We start from the raw sequence: 18,927 nt of genomic DNA on the forward strand, positions 1-18,927 counted from the left end.
AGCTGTCACAGATCAGACGCACACGCTGACTTCATCGAACGGTCGCCAAGGCGGTTTATAAATCGTGTCCATCATCCGACTTACGCCTAGCAGCGGCCTTTTATTCTCCTCCCTCCTTAACTGTGTGTCACGCTTTGTCGCTGCTAAATACACTCATTTAAGAAATAAGTAATATGGATCGGAGAGAGTATTATTTTCAGGTTGCTATTAGCTTCTTGTAACTCCCTATCCAAACAGAAAATATAATAATTGTTTGCAATGGTTTCTTTTTCTCGGGCACAGATAAAGATGAGATCTTCCGGGTGGAGAAGTTTACGAAGCTCCCAAACGGGCCCTGCCCCTGCCCCTGCCGCTAGCGGTTGAACCCGTGGAACTTCGTCTTTCTCGTCTCCCCCAAATCGACAAGCAGGGCGGGCGGAATTCCAGGGCGAGCTCCTCGCCCCTCCCCCTCCCTCCTCACTCGGCAAGTCGCCGGCGCCCAGCGCCCAGCGGCCAGGCCGTTGCCCCCGGCCCTCCTCCCGGCCCCAAATTTCCATCCCGCGACGCCGACTTCCCAATCCTCGGATCTCTCGCCAGCCGTCTGGTCGCTCCCAAAGTGGTAAGGTCTCATCCGACTTTCTCTTCCTGCCAAACCCTCTCCTCCCCTCCCGTCTCGTTATTCATCATCTGCTCCCCTACCCGCGGAAGGTTTTGGTAGCAGTCGCTACATACATGATACACCTTGTTCCTTGCGTTTCAAGGGGCTAGGGCTAATGTAATTTACCAACAAATCTAGGTGCGTATGCTGCCTTGGCGAGGAAGTATTTAGAAACGACCTTATTACAAAATTACGAGTGTATAAACAGGCTGCTAGTCCTGATCTTCAGGAATTCTCGTCGGCTGATAATATTTCTAGGTTGTCCAAGGATGATCATCTTTGGGGTTTCATTCTTTGCTAGGTTGTTCACGAATTGAATTACTGGCGATTGATTTGTGTGCAGTAATATAGTTTTTCTGTTTGACTTTGATTCAAGTAATATAGTTTTATGTTCTGCACTGCAGTTAACTCGCCAACCATTCCTATTGTGCTTTAGCACCGTAATTTTTGCCCATAATTCAGTTGTGTTAATCAGTACAAAACTGCCTGATACCTATCCATTAGGTTATTATAGCTAACCACCTGATGCTGACTGAACTTGATATTACATTATTGTTGCAATTGTGAAGAAGATATGTTACAATTGTAAAGTAGCTAAAAAAATTAATTGTTGCATTTGTGAAGAAGATATGCTACAATTGTAAAGTAGCTATAAAACAATTGTTATGCTGCTTTGCGGAGGAAGTATTTAGAAATGACATTATTACAAAATTAAAAGTATCTAAAATCTAAACAAGTTGGTGGTCCTGATCTTTAGGAATTCTCTTCGGCTAATAATATTTCTAGGTTGTCCAGGATGATCAACTTTGCGGTTTCACTTTTTTGCTTGTTTGCGAATAAAATTAGAAGTGTCTAAACAAGTTGCTTGCTAGGAATTCAAGGATGATCAACTTTGGGGATTCATTTTTTGCTCGGTTGTTCATGAATTGAATTTCTGGTGATTGATTTGTGTGCAATAATATATTTTCTGTTTGACTTTGATTCAAGTAATTAGTACCATGCAGTACAAATATCATAATTTTTTTAATTGAGACTATGACCACTTATTCGTGAGACTCGTCTTCATCCTTGAGGTTGAGGGAGGAGAACATGAGCAGGGAGAGCATCGGATTTATTCTACTCCAAATCTCCAACTCTAACTAAGTTTAGCGACATGTTCTTAAATGTCTTTTTAACATTGTTGCTGACTTGTTGTGTATCTCAGTTTTACCACCAGCTATTGTTATGTTTTTGCATTGCAGTTGTGTTAGTTCAGTTACCTGATACCTATCCATTAGGTTATTAAAGCTAACTACCTGTTGCTGACTCAACTTGATGTTACCTTAATTTTTCAAATAGAAATAAACTCTAGTTTAAAGATAGGTGATGGTAATAAATTTCTAACCGTGTTCCATGTCGTGTAAAGATTTATTTAAGTTGCGTACGCATAACAGTAGCTATTAACATTGTCTGGCCCAACTCTTGGAGTGGTCCTTTCACCTTGGCCATTCTCATTTTCAAATGCCACACTTCATGGAGGTGTTCATCATCGCTGCTTGGAACGTTTGGTAGCTAAGAAATGCAAAGATCTCTGACATTGTTGTCCCTGACCTTACATCCTGGAAATCCTACTTAAGAATAGCTAAGGCGCCATTCAAGGTTTGGGTTTGCTCTCTAACCTGAATCTTATCTACATAAGTTTTGCTATGCTTTGGATAGTTGTTGTGAACTCTTACTGTGGGGCCTCCCCTAGAGTTTTTAGTCCAAAAGAAAGGTGACGAGCCATTAAAAATAGTATTAAAAACCATATGTGTACTGTTATTATTCTTGTAAATTAATAACCTTTCCTATAAGTACCATTATTTTTGAGCTTGCAGCATTGTGGTGGTGCCAGCTTCACATTCTGTAGTCATAAGATGCATCATGCAATATATTTTCCCAACATTTTTTACTTACACTCAACATTTCCAGTAAAGACATGCCTTTTGTTTATGTGTGTTGTCTTATTTGGTTAGAAGATCCACTGGACCAGCACAACGAGGAGACCCAGGCCAGAGAGCAATCCTGCTGTGAAGTAGTCATCTATGTCATCTAGGAGTAATTCAAAGAGGCTGCCCTCAGATGACAATGTTGCCTCTGACGGAGGACTCCGACGTCGAGAGTTTTATCTGAATGGACCTTCCCTGGACCGTGCTTCCAAGCGTATCACCGAGGGTGTTCTGTCCCCTCCCAACTTGAAAAACTCACATAAGAGCAAGGGGAGCCACCAGTTGCATTCTGAGGCATCAGGAAGTAACTCAAGAAAGGGTGAAAGCAATCATGGGATACATGTGTCAGCAGGGAATGATGATTTGTCAACCACGCAGAAACCAAGGAAAGTGAAGCTCAAAATTGGTGGAATCAGTCGGACCATACCGGCAAAACCAAACCCTGCTATACCAGATTCCAGGTCTTCAGCTGCAAAGCCTACACGGCCAGGAGATTCATCGCACCGGCAAAAGCATGGTAATCAGGTAAACAACAAGTGATCATATCTTTTGTTTCGTAGTGTACTTGAGACCTGAAAAGAAGGATCATTTTGAAGAAGAAAATTTGCTAGCTTGCTAAATTCAAGTTCTGCAACGAAAACTGGATGGTGTTATTAGGACATACACATGCAGTTTCTATCGAGATATTTCTTTTATCTCATAGTCTTGGCACTATACCTGTTCTGATTATACTCCCTCCATTTTATTTACTCTGCATATTAGCTTTGACTGAAGTCAAAGTTTATAAAGTTTGACCAAGTTTATAGAAAATAATGCTCCGTATAAACTTTCACAATAACAAATACTCCCTCCGTCCCGAATTACTTGTCTTAGATTTGTCTATATACGGATGATCTGTATCTAGACAAGTTTTAGTGCTAGATACATCCGTATCTAGACAAATCTAAGACAAGTAATTTGAGACGGAGGTAATATATAAGATGCGAAAATATATGCAATGATGATTCTAATGGTACTTATTTGGCACTGTGGATGTTAATAAATTTTTGTATAAACTTAGTCAAAGTTTACAAAATTTGACTTGAGACAAATCTAATATGCAGAGTAGATAAAAACGAAGGGAATATTTTGCAAGTCATGATGTTATGTTGGTTCTATGCATGTCCTGTCCCTTTATTTGCTTTGCTATCCATAATTGATACCCAATTAAAACGATAAATTACTTTCAGACTGAAGGTGCCAAAGATTCAAATAGGTTGCCCTCTTCTCAAGACAAGAAAACAAGAAAGCTTTGGAAAATTGAAGATACCTTGACTCCGGAACAACCTGCCAAAGTTCAGAGAGAAGCGTCTTCGGATCCTGTCCGGAAGAGTAGAAGGATTGCTAAGAAATCCAACATGGACAGTGAATTAGATGAGGAATATGGTTTAAGTACTCCTGAAAATCATGGAGCTTCTAATGATAATGAGGGTCATATTCGTGAACCTAAAAACAAAGGAGGGAGTAACCCTAAGAAGAATGCCTCGAAGAAAGACCGGAGCAGGAGCACAGTTTATGAGGTTGATAATGATTTTGTTACACCCCAATCAAATAGAGATGGCAAGAAAAGGTCAAGAGATTCTACTGATGCTGATGAGGATAATGCAGAAGAGGAGCTGGCCTCTGATAATGATCTTGAAGCTGAAAACAAGAAGCAGAAAGCAGTCACTGAATTGTCTGCCAGTGTTAAGAGTGAACCTCTCACAACGCGTCGCCGAGCCCTTCAATCATGGATGGATGGGAACAGCAACAGTACCATTGAGTTCCCCGATGGTTTACCAGCAGCTTCATCAAGAAGTACATACTACCTTGTTGCCTATTGTAACTTGACTGAAGTCTTGCGCTGATTTAATTTGAAACATTTTTCTGTGGCTCCAGGCAAGAAGGAAAAGCTCTCTGATGCTGAGATGCTCGCGAAGAAGGCTGAGGCTGCTCAGCGGCGCAAGATGCAAGTGGAGAAAGCCACTAAAGAAAGCGAGGTTGGAGAAACATTTGCTTGATTTCTTTTAAACTTCCTGGAGTAGGTTCAGTTCCTAGGAGTTCTTAAAAGTGTTAACTGCAGGCTGAAGCTATAAGGAAAATACTGGGCCTGGACACCGAGAAGAAGAAAGAAGAGAGGAAGCAGAAGGAGCGAGAGGAGAAGGTCCATTGCATCATTTGATCATATGCCCATGACACTCGCGTTTTCTACTACCATTATCTTCTGACAGAATCATTCCTTCTTACTCAGGAGAAGGCAGCCAGAGCGCAAGAACTCGCCAGGAGCTCCATCCGGTGGGTCATGGGGCCCACAGGCACGGTGGTCACGTTCCCTGAAGAAGTAGGCCTCCCCAGTATCTTCAACTCCAAACCCTGCAGGTAACCAATCCTCGCATCCCTCCCAAATGTGCGCCTCGGATAACATCGTCTCACTTTGCCTTCATCACCTAGCTACCCTCCGCCGCGTGAGAAGTGCGCCGGACCGTCTTGCACGAATGCGTACCGGTACAGGGACTCGAAGCTGAAGCTCCCCCTCTGCAGCCTGGAGTGCTACAAAGCTGTCCGCGGGAGCGCTTGATTTTGAGGACGCCGGGGTGGCGTCAGAGGTCCCTATTTTCGCAGCCGCATTCATTCATGCACCTTCACAATAAGAGAGGACGGCCAGTCCTGACGATGCAAATTTGTTGGTTGGTCGAATAAGCGAGTTACAGAATAGTTACACATAGCTCTGTGGGTAAAAGATTATGTGTACTGCACCAGTTTGTTTTACTACACCGTTGAGATGTACTGAACCAGTGATGTTACCGGATGGTTTCTAAGTATAGATATTACACATACATATAGAGAAGGCAGCAGACAAAGATAGCTTCATTTTTCCTGGCGACTTTTCGTTTTATATAAACCTTAGTGAGTTGGTGTCTGTATTTTGGAAGCAAGAAACAAAAGGCACAGACAAATTTATTGCTGCAAATGTGAAGGAAATTTGTTACGATGGCGAAAAAAGCTAAAAGAAATAAAAAAATTGGGGGCATTCCGAGAATTGAACTCGGGACCTCTCGCACCCTAAGCGAGAATCATACCACTAGACCAAATGCCCTTTGATGAAAACAAAGGTTTATAATAACTCTAACGTAGGTGGTTGACTGGTGGGCATGCCGATGGACCCTCCACTCGCTCAGAGCCTCAGAGGCTCAGACCACCCGTGTGGACCGGGCCCGTCCGCGAATCTCAGCCCTTAAATGGGCGTTTCCGCAAAAACGCCATCCCCGTAACAAATCGAAGAGTGGGTCTCTCTCTCGCGGCGGCGCAGGCGTCTCTCTCCTTCTCCTCCGGCGGCGGCAAGGTCAGACCCCTCTTCCCACACCGCTCGAACCTGCTCCGTTCAATCGATCCCTCGGGTCTCCGTGTCCTGGCGCACGGCTAGGCTCCTTCGTGGCCTTCTCGCGGATCGGATCCTAGGTTTCCCCCCTCTAATTTGTTAGGAACCGTTCCAGATCTGGTCGCTCGGTGCCTGGATGATCCATTTCGCTGGGGCTGTCGACGGCATCAACCGACGGGCTAGAAATTTGGGATGTTGCGCGATGATTTAGGGTAGCAGGATGCGTGTGATTTGCGAGGCGGTATTATTATTTTTTTCGTGTGAATACGGCATATTGTTCGTAACCACGGCGTGCGCTGCCCACATGCGGTGCGAATTTTTGGCCATGTTTTTGTTCATCATAGACTCGTGATTTGAGGGCTGTGCGATTTGGATTGGGAGATGGTAGCTAGGAAAGAAACATCGTTTGCTCCAATGAGATGTGAATATGTATGTATCAGATGATATATCTGGGACCTAGGAGGTATCTTTTGGCGTCGTACCATAGCTGCTGCCTGTGGATCGTTTGGCTCAGTGCTATCCCTGACTAGCTCATGTTCAGTTTTGATTTGAGGGCCATGCGATTTGGATTGGGAAATGGTGGCTAAGAAAGAAACATCGTTTGCTCCAATGAGATGTGGACATGTATGTATCAGATTATATACCTGGTAATTAGGAAGTATACTTTGGCGTGGTACCATAGCCGCTGCCTCTGGATGGTTTGGCTCAGCGTAATCCCTTACTAGCACATTATATGTTCACTAGTGTGTCATCTTTGGTTTCACATATGAAGTTAGGTGTGCCTTCTATTGCACTGTCGCAGCTTCTAACATCCCGTATCATTATCAAACTCTGTTATCTTTTTGCTCAGCAACCTGCATCATGTTCATGATGGTGTTGTGACTTGTGTAGTTCTCGACTTTGCCATGCACATGAATGAGTGGTGTTGCAGGACTGTGCTTTTATTATTATTCTAGTTAATTCATATTCTTAGAGCACCAGTAATTTCTCTCTGCTGCACTTAGCACATTACAATTATACATTTTCCTCTCATTTTATGTCAGCATAACTCTTGTAAGATTTTTCAAGTATCTTAGCGACTGTCTTATATCTGCATATGTTTTCATATGTGTAACTGTTGTGCTATCCGCGCTAACATTATAGGTTTTGTGAGGTATCACTATTGCGAATAACCTGCTGATATGGCGCTCTATAAAATGCCATTAATCTATGTGAGTGGGGTTCCAGCTGGTGTTGTGGTATTAGTTCCTTTATGAACGTATCAGCACAACCATATTGCCGTGTTGGTAGAGCTCATCTGTGTTGATTACTTGGTTTGGCTTATATACAATAGTATATGTTAGCTAGATTCATGTCCTTTCAGTATCCCAAAGCAGAAAAGTTCTTTTACTGATGAAGATGCTTATGTTCAAAGTAACCCCAAGTGCAAACTTATCATAGATCTCATCAAGTATACTTTCTGTGGGTATTTTCTTTGATGGAAAGGATTTTTTTTAATTTTCTTAGTGATTTCTTGAATTTGAGTGAACCCGGTCTTGACTTATCTTGTAGTTTGTCTGTAACTTCTTAAATATGCATTGTGTTGAAGAAAATGATCTGTTGTGGCAATTATGATGTTATTGTCCATCTTCTTTTGGCTGAGTGCTTCGTATGGAACAATGCATAATTTGAGTGGTGATTGTTGGATTTGCTAGGATGTTGATAATTTATGGTTAATCTGATGATGGGTGATAAGGAAGTTCCTCCCAACTAATTGCTTTGCCTCATTTATGCTTTGTTGACTACGACGCCTGTGTCCTCTGTGCATGAGTGGCAGGTTAGGTGAAGGGTACACTGCATACATTTTTTGTTCTTGAAAGAAGCAATGATTGATGCTGAGGACCATTTATTGTGTCACATTTTTTCCCTGCTCCATCTTAAGATGCCTTTTTAAAAACTTGGGCGGTGGAATAGTATGATACTAGGATGTGCAAAAGCAGGGAGTTGACTCTTTTTGCAACTACTATTGTTCTCTAGAGAGGTTTTGATGAGTAGTTTGAGGAATCAGAACCTGTTCCTCACACTCTACTGTTTGTGAATCATGCTGGTTTAACATAGCTGGGTCCACTAATTTTACAACTCAAAATCTTGAAATTCTTGATTCACATTCTAGTTCTTCCAGTCTCAACTCGGTTATGTCTTGAAAATTTGTACAGACTTGTTTTTGCGCAATTAACCCAAGTGACCTTTGAACGCTTGAAAAATCATATATCATGGCCTAATTGTTTTATGTTGTTTGCACATGCATGCCTGCATTTATTTAAAGTATCTTGCTGCCTTGGTGAAGATATGCTGTCACCATGTTCCCACTAAATCAGCTCACAGAATCTTCTCATTTTCTGCAGGCATTTTGGCATCTGAGCCCAACAGCTAGCAGATGGCAGGCGGCAGAGTTGCACATGCGACCCTCAAGGGGCCGAGCGTGGTGAAGGAGATCTTCATTGGACTCACCCTTGGGCTGGTTGCTGGTGGTATGTGGAAGATGCATCACTGGAACGAGCAGAGGAAGACGCGATCCTTCTACGACATGCTTGAGAAGGGGCAGATCAGCGTCGTTGTCGAGGAGTAGTTCTGAAGTGCTGAACCAGAAGTTCTACATCTCGAAGTCTTTTGTCATTTTGGTTTTGCCAGTAATTTCTGAAACTCTCTGGAGAGCATGACAGAGTGATTGCTGTGGAGATTGTCATGAAAATAAGCACACCACCATTTGAGAACATCGAACCATTTTGAATTTGCTTTTTGTCGTATCAAATATGTCTTGTCTCATATGTGTTGCAAACCAATTCAGCGATTGGAAGGCTTCCCTCTGACATGAATATGATTTAGATTTCACTGTCATCCTTTTGGAAGTGAGCTAACAAGCTACTCCTTATGTTTGATATTATCATGAATGGAACAAGCACCATCATTATGACCTATAACTGGTGCTCTTCTATCTGGTGATGTCATTTGGTTCGGTCAAGATAAGTTTTTAAGGTTTTCCCTTGCCTTTCACCGTCGTTTTCGTATGCGGTCACGAGTTTAGTTTTCTGATGACGGATCTCGTTCTGCTTGCTTACGCTACAGTCATTAGCCATTATTGCGTGATTACTGATCAAAGGTGCTGATGTATACGCTGTTTCTTCCCTGTTGTAACACATATCTTGATGGTTGCGACATGGATTGTGACCTAGTGGTACCATTTGATTCTTGTCACCTTGCTTTTGCCTATGAAAAGGTTGGAATAGATGCATGCAAGAAAATAAAACAACATAGAACAGAGAGCTGTCGGACAGAATCCAGGAGGAACCTTGAAGCTGAAGATCTTTCTCTGCTTTTGAGCACTTGGTGTTTCTCTGCACTCAAGCTGATTCGATGCCTTCCACCTTACTTGTGATTTGACATGAGCCCACAGATTTACACAGACTTGGTGTGGGCTAAAAAAACCATGTGAATCTGCGAAACTGGCCAAACTGTTCTTCATTCAATTCAACAAGAAACCAACATCCGGTGACTGTTGTAAAATCTGATCAAACACTTGAATTATTACTTGGAACACTGCAGAATTTACACTGAACACTGGAACCAAACATAATAACATGACATGGTAATAACATTGAACAGAATTATCACAAATTCACGATACATAGAACACAACCATACATATAATTAACCCTTATTACTGTTACATTACATAGGACACGGAGGAGGAGGACGACGACGGACACTTACTGAAACATAATAAACACAACATATAGCAGCAAACTACGCCTTGGTAATAATCCTCAAGGCAGCAGCCAAGTAGAGTAGATCTTCTTCCTCTTGCCAGCCACAGCTCAGCTCAGCTCCTACAGGGGATCCTCAATTATTGACCCAATCATCACCGGATCGATCAGTACTGGAGCATGTGCGTGGCGGTGGCGGCGATGGGCATGGCGGTGGCAGGGTACGGGGTCTGCCACGGCCGGAGCAGGGGGTCGTCAGGCGGGCACTCCTCCTGGATGTCCATGGCGACGCCGCTGAACTCCTCGACGACGCGGAGCACCTGGTTGACGGAGCGCAGCCGGTCGCCGAGCTCGGCGGCGCGCGCCCGGAGCACGGTGTTCTCCTGGTCCACGCGCACGAACTGCCCGGTGATGTCGTTGGCGCGCGCCAGCACGCGCGCGTTCTCGGCCTTGAGGCGCGCCACCTCCTGCACCAGCTCGTCCAGGTGCTGCTGCTTCCGCAGCCGCGACCGCCGCGCCGACTCCCGGTTCGACAGCCGCCTCTTCTCCCGCCGGTTGTCCCCGGCCGCGAACGTCGCCCCCGAGTCGCCGTCCGAGCCCGACAGCCTTCCGCCTCCCGGCGACAGCGACGACGACGACATCTTGGCACCGGAATCACTAGTACTTGGCTACTACTGCTGCTGATGATGATGCTGCTGCTACGGTTCTTATTTATCACTTGTTGACGCAGGAAAAGGAAGCAAGAAGAACAAGAAGAAGGAGAAAATAGTTTACTGCTAGCGACGGCGGATTTTAGAGGGCCAATTATGAGATCACATAAAAGTAGTAGAGGAAGACGACGGAGAAGGACTGGAGGAAGCAGCACCGGCGCAGGTGAGTGGCGATCTTCATAAAGCTCAGAGATTGCGCCTCAGCATGCCTGGACAAACCATGGCCAGCAAGAACCTCCAGCGCAACAAAACCCAGAGATTTCAAGCGGAACAACAACCCACCCTCTCCCCCAGATCTGGCCTAGCCTGTCCTACCAAGAACAGCAGCTCCCTCAACCCAAAGAAATTCTTCTTGAAAGGAGAAAGAGACTGGGACGAGGATTTCGAGGCCTGAAACCGACGGTGGGTCAAGAGGGAGACTCGGGCTAGCAGAGTGGTGATGAAATGGGAGCTCGAGCTTGGATGGTGTGGAGAGCAATGGCAGCCACCCAATCGGAGGAGGAAGAGGAGGAGGAAGGGGGAGGGGATCAGGTCAGGGCGGAGGGGTTATTTATTGGCGGGGAAAGGACACTCCTGTAACTTCACACGCGAGGGCGTTCTGGTAATCCCACCCGAGGGTGTTTCCGTAATTCTCCGAGGCCACGGCAACGGCGTATGTGCATTCTAGATGGACGGAGAGGGTAGAAAGGTTGGAGGAATCTTTGCTGGTCCGGTGCTGGGTGGCTCTCCGTGGCCCTCTCCAGATGGGATTTTTCTGGAGTTGCTTTTCCCCAAAACGCTAAGCACACAGCGGGCGGCGTGCCACCGGTGCCGATGGTGTGCGCTTGGCGTTTGTTTCCGGGTGTTGGTGGTTGCCGTGCCGTGTTTGTTTGAGGGGTCGTCGTATTATTCATGTTTGTTTTGACAGGTGGCTCGCATTGTAATTTTGGATTTATTTTAATTTTAATGGAAAAAATGTGTATTTAATTTTAGTGGAAAACACTTTATATGCACTGGCTTTTGTCCGGATCAAACACGTGGATGCTACGCCTTTAACTACACCGTCCATTACAAAACCAAGGTTTCGAGAATCTGATGTGCTTGTTGGCATTTTTAAGGTTGATGGCTGACGTGACGTGTATGATTTTACTTTTTAGTGAAATACATTTTATATACATTGGCGTTTGTCCTAGTCCAATACGTAGGTACTACGCCTTCAACTATAAGCCGTCCATTACAAAATCAAGATTTCGAGAACCTGATGTGTTTGTTGGCATTTTAAGGCTGATGGCTGGCGTGACGTGTTTGATTTTACTTTTTAGTGAAATACACCTTATATATAGGGGCTTTTGTCCTGATCTAATACGTAGGTACTACGCCTTCAACTATAAGCCGTCCATTATAAAATCAAGGTTTCGAGAACCTGGTGTGCTTGTTGGCATTTTAAGGCTGATGGCTGGCATGACATGTTTGATTTTACTTTTTAGTGAAATACACTTTATATACACCGGCTTTTGTCCTAGTCTAATATGTAGGTACTACGCCTTCAATTATAAACCGTCCATTACAAAATCAAGGTTTTGAGAATCTGGTGTGCTTGTTGGCATTTTAAGACTGATGGCTGGCGTGACGTGTTTGATTTTACTTTTTAGTGAAATACACCTTATATATAGGGGCTTTTGTCCTGATCTAATACGTAGGTACTACGCCTTCAAATATAAGCCGTCCATTACAAAATCAAGGTTTCGAGAACCTGGTGTGCTTGTTGGCATTTTAAGGCTGATGGCTGGCATGACGTGTTTGATTTTACTTTTTAGTGAAATACACTTTATATACACCGGCTTTTGTCCTAGTCTAATACGTAGGTACTACGCCTTCAATTATAAATCGTCCATTACAAAATCAAGGTTTCGAGAACCTGGTGTGCTTGTTGGCATTTTAAGACTGATGGCTGGCGTGACGTGTTTGATTTTATTTTTTAGTGAAATACACCTTATATATAAGGGCTTTTGTCCTGATCTAATACGTAGGTACTATGCCTTCAACTATAAGCCGTCCATTACAAAATCAAGGTTTCGAGAACCTGGTGTGCTTGTTGGCATTTTAAGGCTGATGGCTGGCATGACGTGTTTGATTTTACTTTTTAGTGAAATACACTTTATATACACCGGCTTTTGTCCTAGTCTAATACGTAGGTACTATGCCTTCAATTATAAACCGTCCATTACAAAATCAAGGTTTCGAGAACCTGATGTGCTTGTTGGTATTTTAAGACTGATGGCTGGCGTGACGTGTTTGATTTTACTTTTTAGTGAAATACAATTTATATACACCGGCTTTTGTCCTAGTCTAATACGAAGGTACTACGCCTTCAACTATAAGCCGTCTATTACAAAATCAAGGTTCCAAGAACCTGGTGTGCTTGTTGGCATTTTAAGGCTGATGGCTGGCGTGACATGTTTGATCTTACTTTTTAGTGAAATACATTTTATATATACTGGCTTTTGTCCTAATCTAATACGTAGGTACTATGCCTTCAACTATAAGCCGTCCATTACAAAATCAAGGTTTTAAGAATCTGATGTGCTTATTCGCATTTTAAGGTTGATGGATGACATGACGTGTTTAGTTTTAAGCATATGACATTGTATCTTGTTTCACAAGGTTGTCGCACTTAGATATTTGGATGCTCCTGAGTTTGAAAGAGATCTTACGTGTTTTACATTTAGAAGCAAAAATATTCATTTAGTGGAGACGGATGACGGTATTGTATTATGGTTCCACACACGATTTGTGCTAGAATTTTGGACTTGCCTTTTTTTTGCAGAAAATTGAAGTATGTGTTTTTTAAGTAAAACATTTGTGTATATTAATGACGGGGTTATACATGTTTGTGTGTGGGGGGGGGGGGGTGGAAAAATCATTGATTTTTTTTCTAGCACTAAGATTGAAGAAAGTATAGTCATCCCTCCTCCCCAACCATTCATATTTTCTGTTTTAGCTTCTACCATTCTCGGCTAGTATCGCCGCTGATATATACATTAATGTCTATAGATCTAACAGCTAGATGTCACGCTCTAACTATAAGATAAGATTTTCTCTTTAAGAAGTTGCTTCCCAAAAATGAAGCCCACAACGGATGGCGTGCCATAGGTACCATGCATGATGAGTGGCTCTGGCGTTTATGAGGTGTTGGTGGCTAGCGTGGTGTGTTTGTTTGATGGGCCCCGGTGTTGTATAATGCTTTGATAGGGGGCTTGCATTAGAAATTGGTTTTTTCGGCACCGTTCTTTCGTCGAAATCTATGGTCTTTCAAGGAAACTTTGAAATGATTTGCAACAAGCTATATTGGGTTCCCTTTCTTGACACCATAGCGACATGAATAGAAAGTCGAAAAGGAACCAAATAAGGGTGGAATCGATGGCATAAATCAACCCCAAATTAGACTGGCAAACAGAGAAAATCCACCACTATTTTCACCACAAAATCAGATCAGGCAAGAGGGGAAATCAACAGGAGAAGAAACCACACGAACGCCCTCTTCTTTCCCTACGATGTCTCCCTCTTCCTCAGTGTGGACCACATCAGCGAATGTGTGAGGCCAAGTTGGCTGGCTTTAAGGTTTAAACAAGGTATAGGCAAACCTGAATCACCACCAGCTCCTTATTGATGCTGCTTTGACCTATGCACGACCACTACTTTTCACTCCTCGTAGTCCCCTGTAGCCTAGGTTGAGTGAGAGAGGGGGGATTGGATGTAGAGGCAAACCTGCACCACCTCGAGTTCCTTGCTCCTGCTCCTCCATTTGACGAGCCTCCCCTAACCACCGACTTCGCTCGCATCCATCACTCCACCTCCCGCACGCGCCATAGCCTCTGTGGCCTTCTGCTCCCGCCCGGACCTGGTCGCTGCCATAGGTCCCAAGCAATCGAAGGTGTTCATCCATGATGATGAGGGGGGCGATGAAGGAGGAGGACGAGGGGGCGATGGAGAAGGAGGGTGGGTTGTGGCGATGAGGGACTGGGGTAAGAGGGGTGCAGCGGCTGTGGATTGGGGTTTGTGTAGCGCCCATCACGCGCGTCTTGTGTGCCAGTGCATGTGACGGGAGGAGTGGATTGGTGAAACCCTCTTGCACCTGCCTCATGGCTCACCCAACCAATCCACGTTGGGAACGAGCCCACCGGTCATAGGCCTGGAAAAACAACTGTGAAGTGAAAACCAGATTAACCACAAGGTGAATATCGAACGGAGGAGAGGAAGCAGTTGACCAAAATGATGATGATCCAACGGCCATAAGCGGACCAAATCCGGGGAGCAAAATAAGATGCATAAAAGATAAACATCACATGCAATCAAAATATGTGACATGATATGGCCATCATCATCTTGTGCTTTTGATCTCTATCTTCAAAGCATCGTCATGATCTTCATCGTCACCGGCTCGACACCTTATCTCCATTGTTGCGTCGAGGTCGTCACACCAACTATTACTTCTACAACTATCGCTAACGCATAGTGATCAAGTAAAGCAATTACATGGCGCTTGCACTTCATACAATAAAGAGACAACCCTAAGGCTCCTGCCGGTTGTCGATATTACAAAACATGATCATCTCATACATCAATATATATCACATCATATCTTGACCATATCACATCACAACATGCCCTGCAAAAACAAGTTAGACGTCATTTACTTTGTAGTTGCAAGTTTTATGTGGTTGCTACGGGCTTCTAGCAAGAATCGTTCTTACCTATGCAAAAACCACAACGGTGTTTCATCAAGTTTGTTGTTTTAACCTTCTTCAAGGACCGGTCATAGTCAAATTCGATTCAACTAAAGTAGGAGAAACAGAAACCCGTCGGCCACCTTTATGCAAAACTTGTTGCATGTCTGTCGGTGGAACCGGTCTCATGTGCGTGGACATGTAAGGTTGGTCTGGGTCGCTTCATTCCACAATACCGCCGAATCACAATAAGACGCTGGTGGTAAGTAGTATGACTATCATCGCCCACAACTCTTTGTGTTCTACTCGTGCATATCATCTACACATAAACTTGGATCGGATGCCACCGTTGGGAAACGTTGCATGGCAAACAAAAAAAATCTACGCACACGCAAGATCTATCAAGGAGATGCATAGGAACGAGAGGGGGAGAGTGTGTCTACGTACCCTTGTAGAACGTAAGCGGAAGCGTTAAACAACGCGGTTGATGAAGTCGAACTTCTCCGCGCTCCAACCGATCAAGTACCGAACGCACGTCACCTCCGCGTTCTACACACATTCAGCTCGGTGACGTCCTCCGCCTTCTTGATCCAGCAAAACGGCGAGGTGGTAGATGAGTTCCAGCAGCACGACGGCGTGGTGACGGTGATGACAAAGTGATCTCCGCAGGGCTTCGCCTAAGCACTACGAAAATATGATCGAGGTGTAAACGGTGGAGGGGACGCCGCACATGGCTAGACAATTGTCTGTTTGTGTGCTAGGCACCCCCTCCCACATATATATAGGTGTTTTGGAGGGAGGAGCAACCAAAGGGGGCGCCCAAGTAGGAGGAATCCTACTTGGGGTCTCTCCCAAGCCGCGCCCTCCCCTGCCTTGTATAAGTGCGGGGAAAAGGCAGGGGAGGGTGCCCCCCTTTCCTTCCCTACTTGAGGAGGGAAAGGAAGGAGGGGCCTCCCCTCCCCGTTCCTTCCCCTAGGGCCTGTTGTCCAAGGAAGGGGTGCACCAAGGGCTGATCTGCCCCCCCCCCCCTTTGGCCCATTGGGCCCATACACTTACCGGGGGTGTCCGGAACCCCTTCCAGTGACCCGATGACTATCTGGTGCACTCCGAAACTCTTCCGGTGTCCGAATACCATCGTTCTATATATCAATCTTTACCTCTCGGCCATTTCGAGACTCCTCGTCATGTTCGTGATCTCATCTGAGACTCCGAACAATATTCGATCACCAAATCATCTAACACTATATTGTCAACGAACGTTAAGAGTGCGGACCATACCGGTTCGAGAACTATGTAGACATGACCAAGACACCTCTCCGGTCAATAACCAATAGCGAAACCTGGATTCCCATATTGGCTCCTACGTATTCTATGAAGATCTTTATCGGTCGAACCGTTATGACAACATACGTAATTCCCTTTGTCCATCAGTATGTTACTTGCCCGAGATTCGATCGTCGGTATCTTCATACCTAGTTCAATCTCGTTACTGGCAAGTCTCTTTACTTGTTCCGTAATACATCACCTCGTGACTAAACTCCTAGTCATGTGCTTGCAAGCTTATGATGTGCCGAGATGGCCCAGAGATACCTCTCCGATACTCGGAGTGACAAATCCTAATCTTGATCTATGCCAACTCAACAAACACCTTCGAAGATACCTGTAGAGCATCTTTATGATCACCCAGTTATGTTTTGACGTTTGATAGCACACAGGATATTCCTCCGGTATCCGGGAGTTGCATAATCTCATAGTCAGAGGAATATGTATTTGACATGAAGAAAGCAATAGCAATAAACTGAACGATCAATATGCTAAGCTAACGGATGGGTCTTGTCCATCACATCATTTTCCTAATGATGTGATCCCGTTATCAAATGACAACACATGTCTATGGTTAGGAAACCTTAACCATCTTTGATCAACGAGCTAGTCTAGTAGAGGCTTACTAGGGACACGGTATTTGTTTATGTATTCACATATGTATTTAAGTTTCCGAGCAATACAATTCAAGCATGAGTAATAAACCTTTATCACGATTTAGGAAATATAATAATAACCAATTTATTATTGCCTCTATGGCATATTTCCATCAATATCATCGGTAGGTGTGTGGAGATGTGTCTCCGACAGATCTGTCCTTGGTGGATTTGCTCGGATCTGGTCGTAGTTCGTCTACGTTCATGTGTTTTCAGGTTGGATCATTTCAATCTACGCTACTCTTCATCGGCGGCGGTTGCTTTGATAGGTGGCTTGCATTAGATTTTGGTTTTCTCGTGCTTTTGCCGGAAAATGTGTGTATTTATTTTACAATGAAGATGTCATATATACATTGGTTCATCTCGGGGTCTAACACATCATACCTTGCTCCAACTATAAGTTGTCCATTACAGAATCAAATGTGTCGAGAATCTGATGTGCTTATTGGCATTTTAAGGGTTGGTGGCTGACGTGTTGTGTTTGGTTTTAGGGATATAATGGGGAGGGGCGTTTTGGCTCTCAGGAGCATGTGTAACGCGAAAAAATAGTAAATGTTTTCAAAAAATTATGAAATTTTTTGTGGATGTTCGTGTTAGTGTCGCAAGCATGCTTGACAATTTTCACGGGAAACGGATCAGCAGTGTTTTGTCGGTGAAAAAACAATTTTTGGGTGACATATGGGGGGTAATATTTGGTGTTCAATTTTTTTTTGCAAATGCCAAAATGCTTAACCTTTTTGCCTCAAAATTTGTAGATAGCATTTGGATGTGACTTAGAACACATAAAATTTTGTCTTGATATTTATGACATTTCAAAAATTATTTTTGGGCCCGGGGAGCACGTGCTCCTGAGAGCTGAATTGAATTTTCGGGATGTAACGTTGTATCTTGTTCACAAGGCTGACACATTTAGATATTTGGACATGCTCGACTTTGAGAGAGATTTAAGAGTTTTACATCCAGAAAACAGAAATATCATGGTTCAACAGACGGTTTGCGCTAGAATTCTGGACTTCTCTTTTTTCTGGTGGAAAATAGACATATATATTTTTAAACCGCTGTGTACATCAATGACGGGGCTATGTGTAGCTTGGGGGAGGAGGGGAGGGAGGTTGAATAAATCATTGAAGTTTTTCTCCATGGCTTCAAAAATTTCACGTGGGCTTAGCATTTATTTTTGAAGAAAGTATAGTCATCCCCTCCCCAACCATTCATATTCTCCGTTTTTGTTTTCACTAAAATGCTAAGCCCACGCATTCAAAAATAAATGCTAAGCCCATATGGGTGGCATGCTATATGTATCGGGTGCGTGATGATATGGCTCTTGGCGTCTCCGGGGTGTTGGTGGCGAGCGTGACGTGCTTGTTTGATGGGCTGAGGTGTTGTATAATGCTTCAACATGTGGCTTGCATTAGAATTTTTAACTTTTCCTGTTTTCGATTGTCAGGAAGCGTTTCTACTCCCTCATAAGGGAGCCGCGTTGGATTTATATTGATCAGGGCGCAAGGCCAAGCTTGGGGTACAAGTTTGGAAACCTACCGATCTCTAGGATTCGGTGGTTAAATGAGATATGAGATAAGAGAGAGAGAGAGAGAAAGAGGGGTTTAGTTGAGATTACAAACGTATTACACATAAACTCTAACACCTTCCCTTAATCTCAACTATCCTAGGTTGATATTCCTCTTGAACTCTTCGAATGGCCGAGCTGGTAACGCCTTGGTGAACCCGTCTGCCACTTGATCTTTTGATGGAATGAATCTGATATCCAGTTTCTTCTCTGCAACTCTT

At 44.0% G+C, this 18,927-nt stretch overlaps 3 protein-coding genes and 1 non-coding gene across 5 annotated transcripts; 2 read left to right on the plus strand and 2 right to left on the minus strand.

Annotated features, from left to right (window-relative positions):
• The first annotated feature begins 307 nt into the window (after positions 1 to 307).
• Positions 308 to 5,542, plus strand: LOC123102569 (eukaryotic translation initiation factor 5B). 2 transcript variants are annotated; one of them, XM_044523968.1, is made up of 7 exons: positions 308 to 598; positions 2,632 to 3,129; positions 3,834 to 4,440; positions 4,522 to 4,622; positions 4,706 to 4,786; positions 4,874 to 5,001; positions 5,074 to 5,542. In XM_044523968.1, exons 2-7 carry the CDS (start codon positions 2,701 to 2,703, stop codon positions 5,198 to 5,200), a joined length of 1,473 nt encoding a protein of 490 aa, XP_044379903.1. In that variant the 5' UTR covers positions 308 to 598; positions 2,632 to 2,700; the 3' UTR covers positions 5,201 to 5,542. The 2 variants fall into 2 exon arrangements, with proteins under 2 accessions (XP_044379903.1, XP_044379904.1); XM_044523969.1 differs by having other exon boundaries at positions 2,635 to 3,129.
• A 105-nt stretch (positions 5,543 to 5,647) lies between these two features.
• Positions 5,648 to 5,719, minus strand: TRNAP-AGG (transfer RNA proline (anticodon AGG)). The gene has a single exon. It is a non-coding gene; the product is annotated as a tRNA-Pro (tRNA).
• Positions 5,720 to 8,385: 2,666 nt separating this feature from the next.
• Positions 8,386 to 8,878, plus strand: LOC123102570 (cytochrome c oxidase subunit 5C). Its single transcript, XM_044523971.1, has one exon. It carries the CDS (start codon positions 8,418 to 8,420, stop codon positions 8,607 to 8,609), a length of 192 nt encoding a protein of 63 aa, XP_044379906.1. The 5' UTR covers positions 8,386 to 8,417; the 3' UTR covers positions 8,610 to 8,878.
• A 733-nt stretch (positions 8,879 to 9,611) lies between these two features.
• LOC100136996 (ocs element-binding factor 1) lies at positions 9,612 to 10,991 on the minus strand. Its single transcript, XM_044523970.1, has one exon. It carries the CDS (start codon positions 10,383 to 10,385, stop codon positions 9,912 to 9,914), a length of 474 nt encoding a protein of 157 aa, XP_044379905.1. The 5' UTR covers positions 10,386 to 10,991; the 3' UTR covers positions 9,612 to 9,911.
• Positions 10,992 to 18,927: the final 7,936 nt, after the last annotated feature.

This window comes from Triticum aestivum, chromosome 5A, assembly GCF_018294505.1.
Source record: "Triticum aestivum cultivar Chinese Spring chromosome 5A, IWGSC CS RefSeq v2.1, whole genome shotgun sequence".
NCBI classification, from domain to species: domain Eukaryota; kingdom Viridiplantae; phylum Streptophyta; class Magnoliopsida; order Poales; family Poaceae; genus Triticum; species Triticum aestivum.